This window comes from Leuciscus leuciscus, assembly GCF_965113295.1.
Source record: "Leuciscus leuciscus genome assembly, chromosome: 11".
NCBI lineage: Eukaryota > Metazoa > Chordata > Actinopteri > Cypriniformes > Leuciscidae > Leuciscus > Leuciscus leuciscus.
In genome coordinates this window covers 13,952,596-13,976,761 of record NC_138735.1, presented here as the reverse complement: position 1 = coordinate 13,976,761, position 24,166 = coordinate 13,952,596, and the positions used below count along the sequence as shown (strand labels likewise).

Genomic DNA, 24,166 nt, shown 5'->3' with positions numbered 1-24,166 from the left:
TCATGAAGAAACATGTATGAGATGTCCAGCAAGTGATTATTTGACTAAGGCTTATGAATGTGCTCTTCAAAGACACTCAAAAGGGTAATTCTGGCAGGACCACTATCGTCAAATACAATTGGCAATTGCATACAGTTAGGATGCCATGAAATATTCCTATAGGTAGACATGGATCAGCTGAGTGTCAGCTGATGTGAGCTTGACTAACGTGACCTGCCAGAACTGACGCTACGCTTAATATCATGATTTATTGGTGTAAATTTAAAGTAGACAAATTAAATGATGATGAATCTATGTTTTACCAGCTACTGCATTTAACCAAATCAGGGCTCATTTCCCAGACAAAATTAAAACTCTTCCCTTTAATGCCTTTTATGCATTGTTAGTCATGTTTCTTCATTTTAAATCACTTGTCACTCCTGCACAAAAACTAGCTGTTTGGGGAAAGCAGTCTCTTTGTATATAATCAGAAACTAAAAATTCATGAATTTAAATTGAACAGAGCTGCTTCCTTTCCTTTTCTGCAGTCAGCAGATCTATCAAACCGATGACTATGCAGAAAGTGCTGAGTATATTCTCAATTTTTAATCCCTTCTTTCAAAACTCAAACGCCCTCCTGTGAGGGATGAGATGTCGACAAGTGTGCACTTATACTGCAACTCAAGCTCTTTGGGATATTTTCCTTCTCCGTCTTTAGATGCATGCCATAATTTTTCTTTCAAGACAAATAGACAAGCAGATTTTTCTTGGCAAATGATTAAATAGGTAGAAAATCCAATCCATTTACAGTGCCATATATAAAGATTACAACCACAGAGACCTGCGGGTTTGCTCTTTTTACATGGAGAAGTATGTAATCACCAGCAATCCATAACACCCTAGAAATCTCATAGCAACATTCTAGAAAGCCATAGCAACATCTTGGCAACCACTTACTTGTCTTAATGGAATATTTTGTGTAAAATAAAAGTTCAACTCAATCAACAGCGTTTGTGACAGTTTATTACAACAAATAACATTTCAACTTGCCCCTCATTAAGCAATGTTTCACACTAAAATCATAACACAATTTAGTTTAAATTTGGCAATTCAACAGAAAAAAAGTTTTTTTTATAAAGTGTTACCATTAATTTGTGGCAATCAACTGTATGCCATAAGTGCTTGTATTGAACCCAGAATATTTATTTAAGGAAATATAAACATCTAATATTCCACATCATTATGAGAGAGAGAGAGAGAGAGAGAGAGAGAGAGAGAGAGAGAGAGAGAGAGAGAGAGAGAGAGAGAGAGAGAGAGAGAGAGAGAGAGAGAGAGAGAGAGAGAGAGAGAAAGAGAAAGAGAAGAGAGAAAGAGAGAGAGAGAGAGAGAGAGAGAAAGAGAAAGAGAAAGAGAAAGAGAAAGAGAGAGAGAGAGAGAGAGAGAGAGAGAGAGAGAGAGAGAAATTCTTGAAAACTGCCAAACCAGGGTTACTGGCCGTCTCTTCAGCCCTGGGACTGGATGTTTGCCTTTGCCATGCCATGTCCATGTGTCTGAGATTTAAATGTGTGTCTGTAAGTGTGCACACATATGTCAAAGTGTGTTGTTTATTTAAAAGCTTAGTAGTTCTTTTATCTGCATGGGATATTGAGTGAACACTTTGAACATGCCTTTTCTCATATAAGAACACATTAACTTCAAAGCATCCTCGCTATGTTCCAGAGGCTGGAATGTGATTATTATGTGGCCACAGAAAGCTGCTAAAGTAGTTTTTTTTTTTTTTTTTTTTCATCTCCATCTCTTTAGAAAATGTTGGCACAAAAGTTTACCTATATTACTTTTCAGTTACAACAAACTTTCTCTATATTCTAGGTCAAGATATATTGTAATCAATAACTGACACCATCTATTTGCTAGTGCGTATGATATATGTGTCTATGTCTTATAAGAATGTGTGTTTTCTGTGGTTGCAAGCTTTTGGGTTTCAGTTCTTCTAACTGCTTGAATATGTTCGAGGTTTCTCTGCTATGTAGACAACTGCGGATGTGTGTGTCTGTGTGTGCGTGTGGTTGGCATGGTCTTTTCTCTCTCATCTCCATCTGGTCTCCATTAGGACTGAGAGTATAAAACTATTGCACTAAGAGAGGGAGCTCCACAGAGCCTCTGATCTCTTAACACACTAACACGCTCTTGCAGCTATGGCCACAATGCTATGGGTCTGTCTGCTTTGTCTACAGGGTTGTCTGCTTACACATGCTCTGGACTGCACGGGCAGAAGTGTGGACTGTGCCGGCACACAGGTTACAGAGGTCAAGGTAAGGTCTGGTTTGAGATCTTGCATGGCTGAAGAATACAATACGCTCCATTTGGGATGCATCATAGTCTGCTTAAAGTGCTTTTTAGTGGTACTGGTACAGTTGGGTTTACTTGTGTAATCACATTTATAACATATTCATTACATATTAACAGCACATTAATTACACATTACATCAAAATACAACTGTGCTTAAGTTAATTTCAGGCAAATCACTGAACTTAATATAAGAAACAAGACTTTGTAGTTTATGGTCTACACTGGACGACAGTAAAAGCCTTGGAATGCTAACCCACAAGTTTCCATTCCAGCTTGGTTTTGCGTCACAATAGCAAAGCAAAAGAATAGGGCAATTATATTGGCCATGAGGCATTATGAGTATTTTTAGATGTTTAAGGAGGCAGTAAAGACACTGACCAGATGTGTTTGAAGGGTCAGAACCACAGACACAGATGTCATTTCACTCTTCGCTACCGTGGAGTCTGAATAGCTGTGACTCAAAAGTCTGTCATCCCAAAATACCCTGAAAATACCAAACGTCTCCAACTTTCCATGGCATTTCAACGTGCCAGAACGCTACTTTCCACTTGCTTAGTTTTCCATTTCTTCTGTCTCATGTCCAGAGTTAACATACAGACATGAATACACACACCTGTGCGTGAACTATCACACAAACACTCATGTGCTCTCTACGGTTGCACTTCAACTTCAATTTAGTAGGTTCAGCTGAATTTCCATAGTTCAACAGTACTTGGAAAACAATCCTTTCTTTTTCTTGGCTTTCTGAAACAGTCATTTCTAGGGAACTTTGTGCTGCTACTCTGCTAGATGTGGCTGGTTAATAAAGAAAGAAACATCATAAATGCTGCGCTTCTTTAATGTCTAAATTGTTTTAAGTGAATACAGTACATTTTAAGATATTGAGGTGGAAAGGAAGGGATGAAATGGAGGAAATAGTAGGAGTGCTGAGAGAGTTTAATCTTATTTCTTTTAGTCACTTAAAAGAAGTTTTGAATTTATGAACAACAAATAAATAATTTAATAAAATTAAATAGTGTCTTGGTCGTGAAGAAAGGTATTAATTACAAAGCATATACAGTATGTGCACTGAGAAGTATTATACAGTGACCAATTATCAGAGCTTTGATCAATATTTATTTAGTAATATACAGACTCCAGTGAAAGGAAATTAAACAGACCAACTGTCTAGCTCAAACGGTTACTATTGTGGATTGTTTTCCAAACAAGCAATCTCCACAGATAGCCATCTTTACAAAACCAACCGTGGAGGCCATATAAACACTAGTTTGGATCAATAAGTTGCTGTTAAAATAATTAATATCCCAATAATAATCCTCTTTCATGTCCTTTCATAGGTTGAAGAAGAGCCCTTCTCTTCTCTGGTGAGTCTGTGGCATACAGTTTAAACGTTTGGGGTCAGTAAGATTATTAATGTTTTTGAAAAGTCTCATATGTTCACCAAGGCTACATTTATTTGATCAAAAATACAATAAAAACTGTAATACTGTGAAAACGTATTACAATAAAAAAGGTTAACTATTTTAATATATTTTTAAATGTAATTTATTCTCGTGATGGCAAAGCATTCAACAATCATTATTCCAGTCTTTACTGTCACTTGATCCTTCAGAAATCATTGTAATATGCTGATCTGGTGCTCAAGAAACATTTATTATCATCAATGTTGAAAATCAATGTTGAGAACAGTTTTTTGAAATAAGCATTTATAATGTGACTTTTTCTTTGATCATAAGGCAAAAATTTGCCAACATCCATTCTCTGTTCTCAGGTGAGGGTGCGAAGACAAGCTCAACTCACTCAACAGCCTGGATCTTACTCAGTCAAAGGATCTCCAAACACACTCATTCAGGTGAGAAACACATTCATGTAACATAAGAGAAAAACATTTTGTACTCTGCAGAAAACGAGAGTGAGAGAGAGTATAAAAGTTCATGTACTTTTTATTCTGTACTTTAGACCGATAGGTCGAGGCGGCATTTGAATGCCAGTAAGAAGAAGCCCAACAGGTCTCGTATCGGCTCTTACTCACTTCTTTCCCACAACCACGCAACTAACCCACTACAGGTGCATATCCATGACAGCCACAATAACATTTTAAATTGCAAGTGATGATATACACAAATTAGACTTAAACAACAATAGTGCAATTTATCAAAATGGTACTATGATATTATCATCTACTACCATTGTATGTATCATGGTACTGTACAGACGTTAAATATGCGGCCACTTCGAAAAGCTGAAAAAAGAATAAACTCTGATGATCTCTGCGACAGGTTGTAAGTGTGCATAGACAGTTCGAGGATGTTCCCCATCCAAAAGTGGGTGCATTAAAGGTGAGTTCTCTCAAACATACACACATTTCAGACAATTCAGTGTCAAAGGTTATAAGTACAACTCCATCTCTATTTTAGTTTGTGAAGAAGAGGTCCAGAAGAAGTGCACCAAAGAGAAAGAAGAATGTGAGGAATAACACATGCTCATGAGATGTTCTTTGAAGCACCAGACCCACACTTACTTCTGCTGGACATCCTGTTGACTTTCTAACTCATTTAAATCTGAGATTATGTACTTAAAGAGAGTAGACTCTGTTGTGCAGATAATGTTATCACTATTAATGACAAAATTTAGACGGTCCCAGAATTTACAATTAAACACACAAAAAAACTACTTCAAAATGAACATAATATATGCAGCATACTAAGCTTCAAAACCTGCATAATACTCATTTAAAAGAAATGTTATAGTTTAATTATCTTTTGCTAATATGATTCTGAACAATGTTGTACTAAGTTATAGAAGTCTATATACACTGCTTGAAACGATACAATATATCTCAAATCTTTTGTAGATTCCTGATTAAATAACCTTTCTTCAATGTGGATGGTCTGAACTTCTTCCCATAAAACTGATTATTTCAAACTTTAAAGGTTTAAATTAATATTTGGAGAGAAGAAAAAAAATGCTAAATAGCATTTAATCATTATATAATGTTTAATATCTAAAAAGGTCTGTACACTGCCTGTCTGATGCATATTGCTGGGAAAGCATTTTCTCAATCTGGCAAGCTCTAATCTGATTGGCTGGCTTTGCCTTCTTGGAGTCGGAGTACACAGCTTATTTTATCAGGTTTATAGCTTTAGATGTTGGTCAAACAGTGGTTTCCTACCTAAGTGGGCGATTCTTGGCCCAGTGCACTGCAAAAGTGGAGCAGACTTGTCTGGTTATGCAAGACCAGCAAAAAGCCAGTATGCTTGCAGACTGCCAGAGCACTTTGGCAGAGAGATCGGTGATGCCCAATTAGAGAGAAAACACTCAGACTTCATCTATAGCAACAGACGGCACATTGTTGTCTGTGTGTGCGCATGTGTCTATATAAGGTACCAAACTACCAGCCCATCTGTGCATAATGTCCTTCCAGTTCTGAAGGAGGGACTGAAAAAATGCAGTAATCCATTAAAGAGTAATCCATTTAGTGACATAGCACTAGGCCAACCGACATAACACACTCAAACACACACACACTAGCACTAGGGCTTTTATAAACACACCAGACTTAAGGACAACTAAACAAGATCTGATGAGGTGGGATGGAAATTCTGGGAGGAAGCCATGACACAGAGACATGGAGAGATGCAATATTTAAAAACACACATTCTTCACACCAGTCTGCTTAAAGGAGTGGTATAATGCCCTTTTAACAAGATGTAAAATAAGTCTTTGATGTCCCCAGAGTGTGTATGTGAAATTTTAGCTCAAAATACCCCACAGATATTTTTATGTAGAGTGTTAAAATTGTCAATTTTTGAGGGTGAGCAAAAACGCACCATTTTTGTGTCTGTCCTTTTAAATGCAAATGAGCTGCTGCTCCCGGCACAGAGGGCGGAGCTACAACAACTTGTGTCCTTTTACCTCACACAGACATACACTCTAAATTTCTAAAACTTTTAGCCTTTTATGTTCAAACCGGAGTCAGACAATGATGGAGAGACTCAAGAAGAAGTGATAATGTAGAATGCAACATGATGAAAATACAAAAAAAAACAAATATATTGCTATAAAATGCGCTCTATAATGTGCTGTATTCCCATTTCGCAAACAGCCATTTTTGATAACAGAATTAAAAAGAAAAGAAAAAAACATATTATCTACATTAATTTATTATAATATTTGATCTACATTAAATTAAAAAGTACAGTCACATTTCAATTAAATACAAAAATTGAACTTTCAAACATTTTCTTTATATTATGTACGTACTTGTGATATCCCATAATGATTAGAGTATAAGAGTATGATATATTGCTTATTTCTGTTTAAGTAGGTCACTTGGAATCCAATCGCTGTTTTTCTAAGATAGTCGTTAGTCATTTTCAAGAAATAATTAAGAAGTTTGTGTTTGGCTATATTAAGGTGAATCAGAGTTTAGCTTGGGCTCGTCTCTGTTGGTCTCTGAGCTCCAGGAGAGCAATGGAGGACAAATGAACCTCATCAGGTCCGTCGGCTATGCGTAGAGTCCGTGCATAAGCATACCTATATAAACATATAACCACACAAAAATGCTTTTAATATGACAGCACATCACTAAAAACTTCTAGTGATTCTCAAATAGCTATCAAATAGCTTTAAGAAGGTTGACTGTTTATGGTATAAAATTATAATAATAATTACAATAATGATTGTAACATTTATATAATTATGACTATTAGTAGTATTATCATCAATAAATAATTATTTAATTCTTAATACTAAAAACACTAGAACAATTATTTTAATTTACAATGATTATACATCAATAATAATAATAATAATATGTATATTTTTGATTATTATTATGAAATTATTATCATCATCAAATAAATAAAAATTAAACTCTTAACACTAGTATAATTATTTAATTTACAAGTATTACACACCGCATTAATAATAATAATAATAATAATAATGGTAACATCAATATTAACATCAACTAACAATTATTTAATATGGTTTAAAATATATAACAAATTTTAAATAACTTTTAACAGATTCAGGTAACAAATACTACAGAAATTAAGAAAAGTAATTAAATGTGAAAAAAAAAAAACACTGCGTAGTCTTCACTGTGTAATTGAATACAGATAAATCATTATTTAAGCTAGAAAAGTGATTCAGTCAAGAGCTGTGAATGATTTTCTTTTTTTTGTTCTTTGAATAACATTAATGACAGACAGCAGCAGGTTTTTTAGGCTGGTGTCACTTTAAGACCTGACGCACATGATGCAGATCTGACTCACAAAAATGGGCATTTTGACATAATTCATTATCTCAAAAAAAAGAAAAGAACTCAATTCGATACTGCACGCTGTCTGAGAAGCGGCTTCTGTGCATGCGTTTTGAACACATGATGTTAACGCATGATGTTTCGCAGAAGTTAACACTAAATAACAGGACCGCGGGAAGTGGGGGTGCTGGGGGTGCTGCAGCACCCCCTGTTTTCACAGAATTGTAAATGCAACGCATATGTTTGTTCATTAAAATGTATACATTTTTTGCATTTAGTCATTTATTTGTAATAAACACTTTAAGTGGGCTATTTAAAAATTGTTATTTATATGTTAAATTATCTTTTTAAAACATAAGCGCAGAGTGTTACGTAATATTGTGTGTGTGTGTGTGTGTGTCGAAAGAATTTGCCCGCAGCTGCTCAAAAAAAAAAACCTTTAAAAACCCCACTGTCAGTGTTTTGTAAGGAACAGGCAAATATGTAAAATATAGCAGGAGACATTTTAATTGTTTACTAATAAAACAGTTATTTTTTATGTCAGTGTCGGCTAGACAGATGAAGTTGACGACTCGCGATCTTCGCAGCGCCAGAGAGAAATGCACATTTCATACGAATTACATAAGCAGCGCAGTCTGTTTTCTTTCGTTTTGAATTGTTCTGCTTAACAGTAGACATTTCAAGCTATCCAAATGTCTCAGGTCTGTGAGGCAATAGGCTACCTTATAGGCCTACTACGCTGAGTTTCATTATGAGACGAGCTCCAGGTTCGCCAGCGCCTCCGTATCCTGATTATTTATTTTCTAATAGCCTATATTTAGGCTACTTCTTATTAAATCCAGACAATTTGTTGATGAAACATCGATTAAAATTAAGATACAATTAATACAAAACGAAATTAAATTTAAAGACAAGCTTTGTGCTTTCAGTTTGAGGTCTCTGTGAAAGTTTTAAAACATTATTTTAGTGCCGCTTTAGAGCGCTCACGTCCGTAACGGAGAACTGTCTGTAACATTTTTTTATTTATTTTTTGTGAAATAAATTTCTAAAAAAATGCGACTTAGTCCAGTGCGACTTAGGCTATAGATGTTTTTTTCTTCATTGTGGCGCATTTTGTGACTGATATGCGACTCCGGAGCAATAAAATAAAAGGGACTCCGGAATAAAAGCAGAATCAATAAAGTCAAAAATGTGATGTGCAGTCAGGTTTGAGTGTGTGCGCGTTTTTTGAGGAGTTTTATAGTCTTGATATTGTTTCTTATTCAAAAGTGGTGACGCCCCTATCCCCACCCTCCCCCTCCCCCCCCCCCCCATCCCCCTATTCCCCCCCCCCCCCCCCAATTTTTTTTTTATAATAATCAGCACCCCCAACCTAAAACCTCTTCCCGCGGCCCTGCTAAATAATATCTCTATATATTTCAAAACCTTGTCTTGATTATAGATATCAAGGTACTCTGATTCATATATTCATACTTAAATGGCACTGTATATACAGTATATACACCACATGGTATTTTCTTCAAGATAAAAGCAATGTCTTTCAATAGTATTTTATGAAAATTCCATGATACTTGAAATAATTTAGAAACTCATTTACCTCACCTACAAAATTTCAGCAAATGAAAATATAATGTACACATGTTTTCAGGAAACAATAATTTACTCACATTTCTGCAAGTGGGAAGTCATCAGACACTCCTGCACCACCGTAAACTTGAATGGCACAGTCCACCACCTTACTTGCCATCCTGCCTGCCGCCACCTTTATCATAGCAATCTAATGAAGAAGAAGAAAAAAATCCCACAAGGTCAAGATATTATGGGTGGCAAACAGATCTGTGTGCGTGTGTTTGTTTTGCTTATGTCCTTCATTTGAAAGTGGTTTAATTAAAAAGTACCACACTGGGACCTTACAGGCACAGACATCTCCACAGGAACATGCAGTACAAGCTAATAAGATTCCATCTCACTAACGTAATCCTCGGTTGTTTCGTACAATTATAGATTTGTGTGGATCTGGTATGCATCCAACAAGACATTTAATTTTGAATACACAGACATGAGAAGATAAATATGAAATCTGCAATTATGTTCGCCCATCTGCTGGAGGACTGCGCCTCATAATAAACTAATGTGCAGAATTCAGAAACGGGCTGTATACAGTGATGGGTACGCATGTATCTACTTTTAAAACCACCCCAGCAGGAGACGTGCTTAAGGTGTTTGGCTTTTCTCCGAACCCACAATATGAATCAAACATAAGGTGTTGGTTCAGCAAGGAGGAAACAGCAGGTAGGCTAACATTAACAGAATCGCTGCAAGAATATGCTTCATCTCTATTAGCAGAAGCCTGAACACTGTGTTACCGTGACTATAGCCAGTGGGATACGGAGCCCTACTATTCTGACTGACCCTAGAGAAATTGAAGTTGAGCAAATGGCCCCTGACACAACTGCAATGGGCCGCATGGCAGAAGGTGAAAAGTGTGTATATGGAGAGAGTTGAGGGCTGGAAGAGGAACTGGATTAACACGTGTGTTTTTATTAAGTTTTAAAATAGAATGGTTTTACTTTCTATTACTTTTTTCCATTATTACAGTAGATGAGTATATTATTTTTGTATACATAAACACCACCGTCTAGCAGCATTAAGCAGTTTGTGTGAATAAACGTCAATTTCAGGTGCCAAATAAAACCCCATACTGGAAAAGTTAGTCTCTGACCCTGGCCAGTATTTAATTAATAGTTCATTCAATTTGTCAACTTTTTACAGGGTCATTCAAATAAGCACTTTCAAGCTTTTTGATGTCTAAGTATGGAGCCCCTGAAGGGGGCTTTCACTATATTACAATGCTTTTGCAAATTTTTCCAGGGGAACGCAATACTTTTGGGAGATAACACAAAATGTATTTCTTGAGGTATCGCAAAACATTTTGTGAGAGAATACAAAAGTTTCCCAGGTGAACACACAAAAAACACTCAAATATATTTTTTTTATTTACTCTCATCTGATTTCTTTTTCATCACCATGTCAGGGGGTCTGTACTAAAGACCCTGAAAATCTCATATCTTTCACACATCCTTTTGCATCCCCTTACAGACTCCTGCACCCCAGGTTTGAAAACACCTGCTCTAACCTGTACCTGTCAAAAGTTTGGAAAAATTAAAAAATATATATGTTTTTGAACAGATTATGTATCTTATGCTGACTAAGTATGCATTTATTTAATCAAAAATCATTGTTTTCACAAAAATGTTAAGCAGGAAAAACAGTTTGCAACATTGATAACAATTATAACAATAAATGTTTCTTGAGCAGCAAAACAACATATTAGAAATGATTTCTGAAGGATCATGTGACACTGAAGACTGGAGTTATGCTGCTCAGGCTCTACTGCTCTCTGGAGCTGGACACATCCCATGTGAACATATCACTTCAACAGACACATCTGTTGATGAGGAGTGACAGAAAGAGAGGATATGAGTTCTGAGATAAACTTTGTGTGTGTGTGTGTGTGTGTGTGTGTGTGTGTGTGTGTGTGTGTGTGTGTGTGTGTGTGTGTGTGTGTGTGTGTGTGTGTGTGTGTGTGTGTGTGTGTGTGTGTGTGTGTGTGTGTGTGTGTGTGTGTGTGTGTGTGTGTGTGTGTTGTTATGAAAGGTCAGTCTGTCAGAGTTGATTTCTGCACATCTTTCATCATCTATTTGGAGTTTCAGAGATGTTTAAAAGCATGAGAGACAGACAGACAGAAAAGAGTGAGACAGACTTTGTCAAGTCAGTTTAATTATTTCAAGTGCAATTCAGAAAATGTATGATCATGTCAAAGAAAAAGAAAAAAAAGAATGATAACTACAAAGTATAACAGTAAACTTTACCTGTTGTCTTGCAGCCTTGTTGCCCTGTGTGTCCAGTGTGTGAGCAGCATGTAATGTTAACAGACGCGTCTGCGCAATGGCGATTCGACACTCTGCTATCCAATGAGCTACCACCTCCTAGAGCCAGAAACAAACACTGAATATATTACACGCATTAAACCAAACAAAAAATACAGGATTGATGCATGAATTACAAATACACCAGCTGATATAAAAAGCTCATCCACTGGGTGTCAGTAATGAGCCGTTTGCTATGATAGACAGGGTCAATTTTCACAAAATCAGAACCCCGAAGGCATTTTGTGATTATTTATATTGTACAACATTTCTAGGGGTATTAAGGGGTGCTGAATCCAAATCTGCTGTATATGAAGCTCAAAAATGTCCCAAAATGCCTCAAAATTGAGAAATTCAAAATGGCCGCCACCACCAGGCTGAAATCTATTTTTCAATATATCTTTTTGACTAAACAAGGTACAAACATGAAATAAATGTGCTTTTGTAAGTTTTCCTACATGGGCAATTCAATGCCATATTCAGATTTGAGATGTCATGTGAAGAAACTGCTTAGATATTGCAGAAATAGTTGGTTTTAACTATGAACTATTATTAACTAATTAATAATTAAGTTATTATTATTAATATTATCAGGCTACTTTTACTTAGTTTGTATTTTGTTTTGAGGTAAAATGTGTCAAATGTGCTGTAATGCACTCCCCAACCTTTGCCCTCCCCAATATCATCCCACCCCTCCCCCAAGCCAAAGTCCTTTTAGGCAAGTCGTGCCACTCGGCCGCCATCTTGGCAACGCCTCCGGGCAGCTATTTCGGACTAACAAGACCAGGCTCCTATCTAAATGAATGGGCAGAGAGTCAGAACTGCACTTTCACTGGTCACCGGGACATAAAAACTGCATGTATAGAAACAGCAGTAAAATATGATAAAAATCGCTGAAAAAGTTTGATGACTTTGCCCCAAAATAAGGTTTAAAACACCTTTTTCCCCACAGGTTATACTTTTACTACGCATGCGCAAGGGTTCACGACACCAACTTCATATACGTCTCTATCCAGAATGCCGGTGTTGTGCAATATCAGAGACAATTTATATGGCAATATTCAATGTCAATATTGTTCTCCATTATTTAAATATAAGCATGTTTGCACTTTATCAGTAATAACAATGTATTGTATAGATAAGTTGTTTTAACTATTCATTAAAATGAATCGGTTCAAAGGAGTAGTTCGCGAATTGGACTACGGTTGTGTGATTATCCCAGCAGTTAGGACATGGACATCCCACAAGGTTAGTGTCAACACAGAAAACATTACATCACTGGATAGGTTTTTTCGTTTATTTAGAGAGTAATTTTATGTCAGCTGAATGTGCGTAACGCATTTCAGAGAAGATAAGGCAACGTATTTTAGCACAATTCACACCTAACGGTAATTCAGGGGAAAAAAAATCTCTGAATGCTCCAACATGAAACTTTGGTCTTCCGACCTTTTACCATCATGTTGTTTTATTTTGATTAATATGCGTGCGGGAGAGAGAGCAAGACAGCGCTTAATTTGGAGACGGTGAAGTCTTGTTTACACTTTCGCCTGGCTCCGAAGAGAGAGAGTGCGCGCGCGCAACCGTCTCTCTCTCTCTCTGCTCGTTTCAGTTAAATATGCGCCCTGTCACAAGCGCAGCAGTTCATCTACATTACTCACCGATCAAATAAGACATATTTTGTGTCTTTTACTTAGAATGTAAGGTAACATATTTGTGGTCGATATAAAATGCTTTAACTACCTTTGTAGCTGTCGCAAAACCTTAAATGTGCGCATGCGTCAGTGGAACCAGACGATAGGCTTAAATGTTTCCCGGCTTGACTGTTAAAAGCAGATGATTGGCTTTCCAGCGGGAGGGGCGGGACATGTGCGTACAACCGCCATCTTTGCTGTTACGGGTTTTCCTTATATAGTTGTATTCTGTATTGAGGATTGAGGAAGTGGCATGTCTCTTATATAAATTGTCTCTGCCCGAGCTTAGCCTTTCTCACACTTCTCAGAACGGCTGATCGGAAACATAAGACAGCTAACAGGTAAAGTCATGTCCAGTGTATATTTTCATAATGGGACATGTTTTCATAAACATCCCAAGGGGATCAATAACATTTCTATCTATATATCAATCTATGTAGTTTAAATAATTGCAGTATATATTTGAGCATTTTTGATCACTAAAAGAAGCCTATTAGCGCGATTAGCTAGATGATATCAAAGTCAGTAAACTTAACACACTTGCTTTTAACCTGACTGATTGGAGGAAAGACTTTAAATGTATTTCATTTAACCCTTTCGCACGTACGATCACACCGGTGTGATCAGTCTAGGCTGGTCCCTGGAGCGTACGATCATACCGGTGTGATTAGAACGGTCAGTGCATCATGTGATCAAGTGCTTAATTCAAATGTGCTTTCGCACATTGGCTGGCGCTGAGCCAGAGACAGGCGTGCTCAGAGCTGTCATATATCAAAACTTTTCAGTGTTTTCAACCACATAATGTTTATTTTAGGTTTCAGACATATAAATTCACAAAAGTACTAAAAAAAAACAATACATTTAGAGTATGTAAAATACACACTGATGTCTATGGAAGAGGCAATAATAATCCTTTCCATTATAATTAGACACGTTTTATTCATATCAGATACACATTGTGTAAATAATTTCAAAGTTTACTCTATTCTTCTCCCAGTCACCTGCCACTAACTTTCATGTATTTCAGGAGAAGTGGATGAATTCATGTGTTGTAAATCCAACAGATCTGATTCTCTGAACTGCGTCTGCGGCACAAACTAACATGGCGGCGCCCATCGTGCATACAGCTCAACTAACGCAATCGTTATAAAGGTGTTTAAACAACAAAACACTTCCACTTGCATATATTTGACAATCGGATTATCAGATATTTCATGCCATAGCTAACAAATTTGTGAATATTTTTAATAAAAAAGGAAAAATGACAAAAGCAGATCATCATTCATGCTGAGGTCTAAATAACGGTCGCCTTGAAAAACTCACACTGGGGGGTGAGCCAGAATATTTTAAACTTACGTGTGAAAGGGTTAAAGATGCTCTAAGTGATGTTGGGTGACGTCACTTCTTGTTGACGTTTAAAGTATTGACAAACAAAACGGAGGCTAGCTAGACCCTCCCTCCTCCTCATCCGCACACTAACTCCCCAAACCCCACCCCAAATCCTTGTCGGTTATTGTCTGGAACAGTTTGTTATGTTTCGTGGTGCGGGTTAGCCCAGTTTGTTTTTGTTGCTGTTTGTGGAGCCTGTGGTGTCTGCAGAGACCATGTTTTTTTTACAGTGTGTTCAGGGGACAGGTAGCTAGCGGATAGTGAGCAAACTATTTGTCACATAGTTTGCTGTATGTGACAAAAAATGTTTTTGCCTAAAAAACGCGTGACATCGCTTAGAGCACCTTTAATTTATTTAAATGTAAATCTCTTTGGGTATTCTATTGGGTATTCTATTCTATTGGGTTCTACTTGAACCATTCAATCCCTTTTAGTAATCCTTCATGAATTTTTTCAAATTTTTTCTATTGAAACGCCTCCCACGGCCCATCTGCAATACCTCGGCGGCCCACAGGTTGGGAACGAACTCTTTCTTGTAGGTCTGAATTAGTCAATTGATGACAAAAACCATGGCTGAAGAAATAGACCATAGACCATACCCAAGAAAGCTTAATGCCATCTGAGCCACAGTTATGTACAGTTATGTATCATATGCCAGGAAGACAATAAGAATAATCTCATGACAGTTAGTAAGGATGGCCTCCAGTCAGCTGACACTATAAGACAGCTCCGGATGAAATTACACCATGACAATTTCCGAGATGCAACCAATCGACTTACTGAGATACTTCAAGGAGACTTGCATCAGCAATTCTTATGGCATAATGGTGTGATCGTATGTTCCAGGGACCAGCCTAGACTGATCACAGCGGTTTGACCGTACGTGCGAAAGGGTTAAATGAAATAAATTTAAAGTCTTTCCTCCAATCAGTCAGTGTAAAAGCAAGTGTGTTAAGTTTACTGACTTTGATATCATCTAGCTAATCGCGCTAATAGGCTTCTTTTAGTGATCAAAAATGCTAAAATATATACTGCAATTATTTAAACTACATAGATAGATAGATAGATAGATAGATAGATAGATAGATAGATAGATAGATAGATAGATAGATAGATAGATAGATAGATAGATAGATAGATAGATAGATAGATAGATAGATAGATAGAAATGTTATTGATCCCCTTGCATGGGATGTTTATGAAAACATGCCACATTATGAAAATATACACTGGACATGACTTTACCTGTTAGCTGTCTTATGTTTCCGATCAGCCGTTCTGAGAAGTGTGAGAAAGGCTAAGCTCGGGGGAGGGGTGGGATGATATTGGGGAGGGCAAAGGTTGGGGAGTGCATTACAGCACATTTGACACATTTTACCTATAGTTCATAGTTAAAAACAACTATTTCTGCAATATCTAAGCAGTTTCTTCACATGACATCTCAAATCTGAATATGGCATTGAATTGCCCATGTAGGAAAACTTACAAAAGCACATTTATTTCATGTTTGTACCTTGTTTAGTCAAAAAGATATATTGAAAAATAGATTTCAGCCTGGTGGTGGCGGCCATTTTGAATTTCTCAATTTTGAGGCATTTTGGGACATTTTTGAGCTTCATATACAGCAGATTTGGAATCAGCACCCCTTAATACCCCTAGAAATGTTGTACAATATAAATAATCACAAAATGCCTCCAGCACTTTAAATAAGCACATTTTCAGAAATTCTGCCTAGTCTATGAGGTAAGGCCAGCCAGCGGTCAATCAGAGCAGATTCCAAAAGATTCCTCTGGCAAGCATCTTGCATTATTGAGGTCTAAGACTCTCTATGCACAATAATATTTAAACAGTGCAATATTTAAACCATGGAATGGAAGAGTCTTCTCTTCCATTCCATGGTCTATTAGATAATCCTGACAGACACAGAATAACTTTCTCTACAACACAACCTCAGGATACAAAAGAAGCACACCGTAGCATACTTTTATAAAATGTGCATATTACAAAAATAATATACTTAATTGCTCATATTTACTAATAACATACTTCTTTGCGAACTGGATGTTTTGGGATATTTAGCTGGATTTAAATTGTAATCAAAATTATTCTGTTGTTAATTTCTTTTATATGCAATTAGCTGAACTTACACTTTTTCCCCGTACATTTTTAAATGTAAAGCATTTACATTATATGACAATATATGACATTACATAATATGACAAGCATTTAATGTAAACTAATATACACTTAATTCATGAACAGTATTTCAATATTTGTAATTACACATTTGTAATGATGAAGCTACAATTTAGTATGTTTAAAATACATGAATTAAACAATGTGTAATGTCAAAAAACACACTACAGTTACTATAATCAAGTAATTCACATGTGCTTTAGTATTTTAGAAACTAAGTGTACAACTTTAAAGCACAGTTTTAGATTTAGAGCACTTAAGCGGTCTTTTCATTTCATGAATAATATATTATTTGCAAGTTTTCTTTGTAAACCTTTTATGATCTGAAGTACATTAGTGCACATTCAATACACTTCTTTTTCATAAGGACAGTCTGACCCAAAATATTCTTTAATTATAATGAATGAATGTTCAAATGATAATGTTGGGTTGTGCATCAAAGAGTCCAATCTACAACATATCCAAGGTAGTACAATTAACAAACCAAAAAAACAAACTTTAAGTCAATCACATACGTACATGTTGGTACAGTCTCTTTCCAAAGGCTTGTCTATGAGCTGCACGTTGGCATAGCAGTTCCAGTGCCCACTCTGCCAGCCCCACAGCCCTCATGCAGTGATGAAGTCTACCTGGTCCCAGCCGTCCCTGAGCGATCTCAAAGCCCCGACCCTCACCTACAAACAAACAATCAGAGAGCAAACCATTTATCTAATCAATGAATCAAATGACAACCATACATTAATCAGAAAGCTCCACAAATAGTAATGCAAAATGATATTATATAACAAGCATATATACTCACCTAAAGGATTATTAGGAACACCTGTTCAATTTCTCATTAATGCAATTATCTAATCAAGCAATCACATGGCAGTTGCTTCAATGCATTTAGGGGTGTGGTCTTGGTCAAGACAATCTCCTGAACTCCAAACTGAATGTCAGAATGGGAAAGAAAGGTGATTTAAGCTATTTTGAGCGTGGCATGGTGGTTGGTGCCAGACGGGCCGGTCTGAGTATTTCACAATCTGCTCAGTTACTGGGATTTTCACGCACAACCATTTCTAGGGTTTACAAAGAATGGTGTGAAAAGGGAAAAACATCCAGTATGCGGCAGTCCTGTGGGCGAAAATGCCTTGTTGATGCTAGAGGTCAGAGGAAAATGGGCTGACTGATTCAAGCTGATAGAAGAGCAACTTTGACTGAAATAACCACTCGTTACAACCGAGGTATGCAGCAAAGCATTTGTGAAGCCACAACACGCACAACCTTGAGGCGGATGGGCTACAACAGCAGAAGACCCCACCGGGTACCACTCATCTCCACTACAAATAGGAAAAAGAGGCTACAATTTGCACGAGCTCACCAAAATTGGACAGTTGAAGACTGGAAAAATGTTGCCTGGTCTGATGAGTCTCGATTTCTGTTGAGACATTTCAGATGGTAAAATCAGAATTTGGCGTAAATAGAATGAGAACATGGATCCATCATGCCTTGTTACCACTGTGCAGGCTGGTGGTGGTGGTGGTGTAATGGTGTGGGGAATGTTTTCTTGGCACACTTTAGGCCCCTTAGTGCCAATTGGGCATCGTTTAAATGCCACGGCCTACCTGAGCATTGTTTCTGACCATGTCCATCCCTTTATGACCACCATGTACCCATCCTCTGATGGCTACTTCCAGCAGGATAATGCACCATGTCACAAAGCTCGAATCATTTCAAATTGGTTTCTTGAACATGACAATGAGTTCACTGTACTAAAATGGCCCCCACAGTCACCAGATCTCAACCCAATAGAGGATCTTTGGGATGTCGTGGAACGGGAGCTTCGTGCCCTGGATGTGCATCCCACAAATCTCCATCAACTGCAAGATGCTATCCTATCAATATGGGCCAACATTTCTAAAGAATGCTTTCAGCACCTTGTTGAATCAATGCCACGTAGAATTAAGGCAGTTCTGAAGGCGAAAGGGGGTCAAACACAGTATTAGTATGGTGTTCCTAATAATCCTTTAGGTAAGTGTATCTGTGCATGGCAAATTGAGTCATTTCATAACCAGCCTTGGGTGTAAAAAAATAGGTTAAACCAAACAGTGAATACCCATAAGTCAAGTTTGTTTTGTTAAGTGCTTCCTTTAAGGGGTTTAATCAATATCTATTATGGTTTAATAAATTAATTCCTAGTATTCCAATAAAGCTTATTTTATCCCTGTGAGTAAGTGCACAGGGCGCTGAAGTTATTGAAGTTTTTGTGGGCTCATTAATCTGCAAGAACAGTACACAAACATACTCACACACACACACACACACACACACACACACACACACACACACACACACACACACACACACACACACACACACACAGAGAGTAGGTGTGTACAGCGCGTGCACAGACAAACACACACGCACTCAGATGAATGAATCTCACCAAGAAGAATGTTGGAAGCAGGAACTCTCACATTGTCAAAGTGGATCTCAAAATGGCCACCATGGATCGCATCTACAGAGATAAACAATATTTCACTGTATAGTAAAAGCAAGGGAACCCTCTTTAATCTGTGTCATCACATACAGTATACTGAAAAGATATGGTGGAAAGACAGATGTGGAAGAACAGACAGAATCAAACAGAGGATGCTGAGAGGGAGAATGTTGTGATAAGGAAGTAGAGCAATAGTGAGAGAGGAGGCTTTAAAGCACAGAGATGAAAAAAAGATGAGTTTGAAGATCTGATAAGCTTCATGTGGCACAGCACATTGTGTTAATCAGAACTCACCGTCTTGTCCGAAAACAGTAAGTGGCCTTATCTTCTTCACTCCTGGAGTGTTCAGAGGGACCAGGATCATGGTGTGCAGCCCATGCCTGAAAAACATTTGCACATTCACACACACACACACACACACACACACACACACACACACACACACACACACACACACACACACAACAAAACAAACAAAAAACACTCCTGAATGAACAGACAGTAGGCTAACACTTTACAATGACCATGTTACACATAACCCTTATTAATACTATTTATCGTAATTCCTCTTATTAATATTATTCATCATAATTATTAATATTATTCATACTTACATATTTATACAAGTTTTATATAAATATTTTACATACATGATTTTTTCACATCGACTGATGGACAGTACTATACTGCAGCATGATTAACCAATAGTAGAAGTTGAGTGTTGCCATGCGGTTCTTAAGGTATTCTAAGTATTTTCACCATGTTGCCCTGTGGTTGCTATGGTGCTTTTGTCAAATAATTCCACAATGAAGACTTTATGATATTCTGGCATCTAGATATGGGTCATCCATCTTTAATGTGAGTCCAAAATGTTTCCAACATTGTACATTAAACCCTTTGTTTTGAAAACATCCAGGAAAACTTGATTTCTCAGGATATGACCACTTTCATCTTCCTATAGCAAGGAAGAAGTCCATTGAATGTGTCTGCTGTAAGAGATATTCATGAGATATGAGGGTGAATCAGTTTTAGCTTCATACTACTTGGATTCAAATGAAATACAGATAAGAGAAAATTCCACCCGCTTTCTCTTTTCAGCTGCCAAGGTTGCTATTCACTGCAGGGGAGAAAGAATGCACTGCTAGACAAACAGAAGACAGAAAGAGATGATTCTGAACAAAAAACCAGCACAAAATACATGGAGGAGAGAAAAGCAAGAAACTAAAGAAGACTTGCAAGATAGAGCAAGAGAGAGAATTAGAGTGATCGCATGATACCAACGTCATAAAAACAAAAATCAAAACAGACATTGAATAAATATATATATATATATATATATATATATATATATATATATATATATATATACATACATACACACAACGAAGACAGAAGCATCTGGGACTTAGGGGTGAGGCCCAAATCTAGGTAGTAAAACCTGAGGAAAGTGTGCGTAGAGGACCAGCCCGCCGCACCACATACTTCTTGTAGGGAACTAGAACTACAGGGAGTAGAACGATCAGAAGTAGGGATGTCCCGATCCGATCACGTGATCGGAAATCGGGCCCGATCACGTGTTTTCAGACTGATCGGAATCGGACGTTACCTCCCGATCAGGACTCGGATATATATGTATATATATTCTCATTATTTTCTAACACATCTATAGCTATGCGGTGCCACAGAGTTACGCCGGTTTCACACTGCACGCGAGCAGAGCGTAAGCAGCGCAGGAGCAGTGCGTATGGTGAGCAGGAGCAGGACACGCGCGTTTTGCTTTCACACTAGCAGCGTTTGTCACGCGCGGCTGAACCGCGGGTTGTGTACATACAGAGTACTCTATAATGGATAAGTTGGCATTGCTTTATTTCGTTTTCAAATACATTTAAGAGAAAAGACTTGTCAAGAAGCTTATTTTATTAATAATTTCATTTAACTTTTGGTTCATCTTTGTTTTTATTGTTCTGGCAACAAGTTTGTTTTTGGACATTTGTTTTCTTTTTAAATTGCTGTTGGTCATTTGATTGACTGTTTAAAACACAATAGATATCATCAATGCACTTTTTGGATAAAACTGCGGTGTATTTTGGCCATGATCAATGCATTGTCACTTTAATTCAGCGTAAGCGGCGCAGCAAAAATGGCAAGCCGTTTTAACATTTAATCATTTAAACCGACTAGTCTCTATTTTCATGCTACTAGTACTTATTTTTTAGATACTAGTAACTATTACTAGGTACTAGTATGTATTCAATAAACACTAGTACTAAGTCATTAGATACTAGTACCTATTAAATAGATACTAGAACCTATTAAATAGATACTAGTACTTATTCATTAGATACTAGTACTTATTCAGTAGATACTAGTACTTATTCATTAGATACTAGTACTTATTCATTAGATACTAGTACCTATTAATTAGATACTAGTACTTATAAATTAGCTACTAGTACTTATTCAATAGATACTAGTACCTATTTATTAGATACTAGTACCTATTTATTAGATACTAGTATTTATTCCGAATGTTACTAGTAAGATTTTTTATTTTACTAGTCACAACTGCTTTTTTACTCGTCTTATGTTATGACTAGTCAGAACGGCCACTGGATAGTTCAATAAAAAATCTTACTAGTAAAATAAAAAATCTTACTAGTAACATTTGGAATAAATACTAGTATCTAATAAATAGTTACTAGTATCTATTGAATAAGTACTAGTAGCTAATTTATAAGTACTAGTATCTAATTAATAGGTACTAGTATCTAATGAATAAGTACTAGTATCTAATGAATAAGTACTAGTATCTATTTAATAGGTACTAGTATCTATTTAAGAGGTACTAGTATCTATTTAAGAGGTACTAGTATCTAATGACTTAGTACTAGTATTTATTGAATACATACTAGTATCTAGTAATAGGTACTAGTATCTAAAAAATAAGTACTAGTACCTAATAAATAACTACTAGTATCTAATATATATGTACTAGTCACAATTGGAATACATACTAGTCAGAACTGAATAGTTGATATCTGAATGACAGATCCCCATAGAAGCCAATGGCAAAAAATTGTATTTGTTACTAGTAACAAAAGAATAGTTACTAGTCACTATTGGAATAAGTACTAGTATCTAATGAATAAGTACTAGTATCTATTTAATAGATACTAGTATCTAATGAATAAGTACTAGTATCTAATAATAAGTACTAGTAACTAATGAATAAGTACTAGTATCTAATAAATAAGAACTAGTATCTAATGAATAAGTACTAGTATCTATTTAATAGGTACTAGTATCTAATGAATAAGTACTAGTATCTATTGAATAAGTACTAGTATCTATTGAATAAGTACTAGTACCTAAAGAATAAGCACTAGTATCTAAAGAATAGGCACTAGTACCTAAAAAATAAACACAAGTATCTAAAAAATAAGTACTAGTAGCATGAAAATAGAGACTAGTCGGTTTAAATGATTAAATGTTAAAACGGCTTGCCATAGCTGCTCTGCTCTGCTACGCACTGCCGCGCCACCTCTGCGTGCGGTGTGATGCTCTAATCTGTTAACATGGGCGTCGAAAAAAAATACGCGCTGCACGCTCTGCTAACGCGTGCAGTGTGAAACCGCGTGCAGTTAGGAGTGCAGTTCCTAAAAGCACATTACTGGCTTTGCAAACACTGTGGCACTTTTATATTTTATTTGTTTACATGCCTGCCGGGTATTTTAAGTTGAGGTGCTATTTGTTTATATATTAGACTTTTTTTTATATTTACTGTTGCACTAAAGTCCAAAAGTGAAGAATTTATGTTATTTATTACTTGATTGTTCAAGCTACCTCACAGAAGTGCTCTGTTTGTTAACAGAGTTGTTGAATGTTAAAATAAGGTGAATTAAATAAAAAATAAGGAACATCCTGGATCTGTTTTTTCGCTCTTCTTTATTCTTTTTTTATGTATCATAGAAGTATCGGATCGGGACTCGGTATCGGTAGATACTCAAAATCAAATGACTCGGACTCGAGGGCAAAAAAACCTGATCGGGACATCCCTAATCAGAAGTCACCACTGCAATGGTCTCATGTACAGCAGATCAAAAGGTATCCCGTTGAACGCAGCTGCCATCAGACCTAACAGTCTCGAAACTGTTTGAAAGTGAGTGACTGGCCTAGATTTATCTTACTCATGACAATGAAGATCGAACCGATACGAGCAGGAGACAGACGTGCCTGCATCATCGTAGAATCTAACATCTGAAAAGGTGGTCCTCCGTAATGGAGAAAGCACACTTTTCTTTGCGCTCAGCCTTAACCTCCTGGGGTCGGCGGTCGCGCCGGCGATACCTTCCTACTTTTTTTCCTTATCAGTGCAAAAGAGACTCAAAATACTCTATTGATTTTGATCTTACGTTTAAGTGTTATACATCATTCAAAACTGTTAAATGTCTTCTTTTATTTTTGTACACTCATAATAAAATCAAATGTTTTTCATACAATAAAGAAAATAAACGTTCTGCCGTCTCTCTCAATGTGAAGTTCATTCTGAAACGCGACAGAAAATGACCTGTAACTCAGTGAATGTTTGTCACACAGACTTGAGACGTATGTCTTTACAAGGCTTGGAGTCTCTATTTTTAAATTATGTAAATTATATTAAAAAAACAAATATTCTCTGTTTAAGTAATCTGTGTGAAAGCAACGACATGTACAGTTTCTCAAACACGTCCTCATTAACTCTGATGTGACCACACCCACACCCGCACGAGCGATTGACATGCAAATAGTCCACGTGAAGGAACGCAGACCTGTAAACGCCCTCATTACCTCAAAACAAAGAATCAGAGACTTCAGTAACGTACTCCTCTGCTTTTCATCGAGTTT

At 36.8% G+C, this 24,166-nt stretch overlaps 2 protein-coding genes across 3 annotated transcripts in view; one reads left to right on the top strand and one right to left on the bottom strand.

Annotated features, from left to right (window-relative positions):
• The first annotated feature begins 1,426 nt into the window (after positions 1-1,426).
• Positions 1,427-5,214, top strand: LOC309509371 (uncharacterized protein). Of its 2 annotated transcripts, XM_082184031.1 has the most exons (6): positions 1,436-2,291; positions 3,667-3,693; positions 4,101-4,181; positions 4,289-4,396; positions 4,609-4,668; positions 4,747-5,214. In XM_082184031.1, exons 1-6 carry the CDS (start codon positions 2,175-2,177, stop codon positions 4,816-4,818), a joined length of 465 nt encoding a protein of 154 aa, XP_082040157.1. In that variant the 5' UTR covers positions 1,436-2,174; the 3' UTR covers positions 4,819-5,214. The 2 variants fall into 2 exon arrangements, with proteins under 2 accessions (XP_082040156.1, XP_082040157.1); XM_082184030.1 differs by having other exon boundaries at positions 1,427-2,291; positions 4,609-5,214.
• Positions 5,215-6,338: 1,124 nt separating this feature from the next.
• The window catches only part of acad11 (acyl-CoA dehydrogenase family, member 11), an 89,705-nt gene continuing 71,877 nt past the window's right edge, over positions 6,339-24,166 (bottom strand). The window contains exons 15-20 of the mRNA XM_082183997.1: positions 19,577-19,662; positions 19,229-19,300; positions 17,320-17,474; positions 11,468-11,584; positions 9,263-9,372; positions 6,339-6,865 (exon numbers count right to left, since the gene is read on the bottom strand). Coding sequence (XP_082040123.1) covers positions 6,751-6,865; positions 9,263-9,372; positions 11,468-11,584; positions 17,320-17,474; positions 19,229-19,300; positions 19,577-19,662 — 655 coding nt within the window. The 3' untranslated portion in view covers positions 6,339-6,750. The remainder of the gene's footprint in view (positions 6,866-9,262; positions 9,373-11,467; positions 11,585-17,319; positions 17,475-19,228; positions 19,301-19,576; positions 19,663-24,166) is intronic.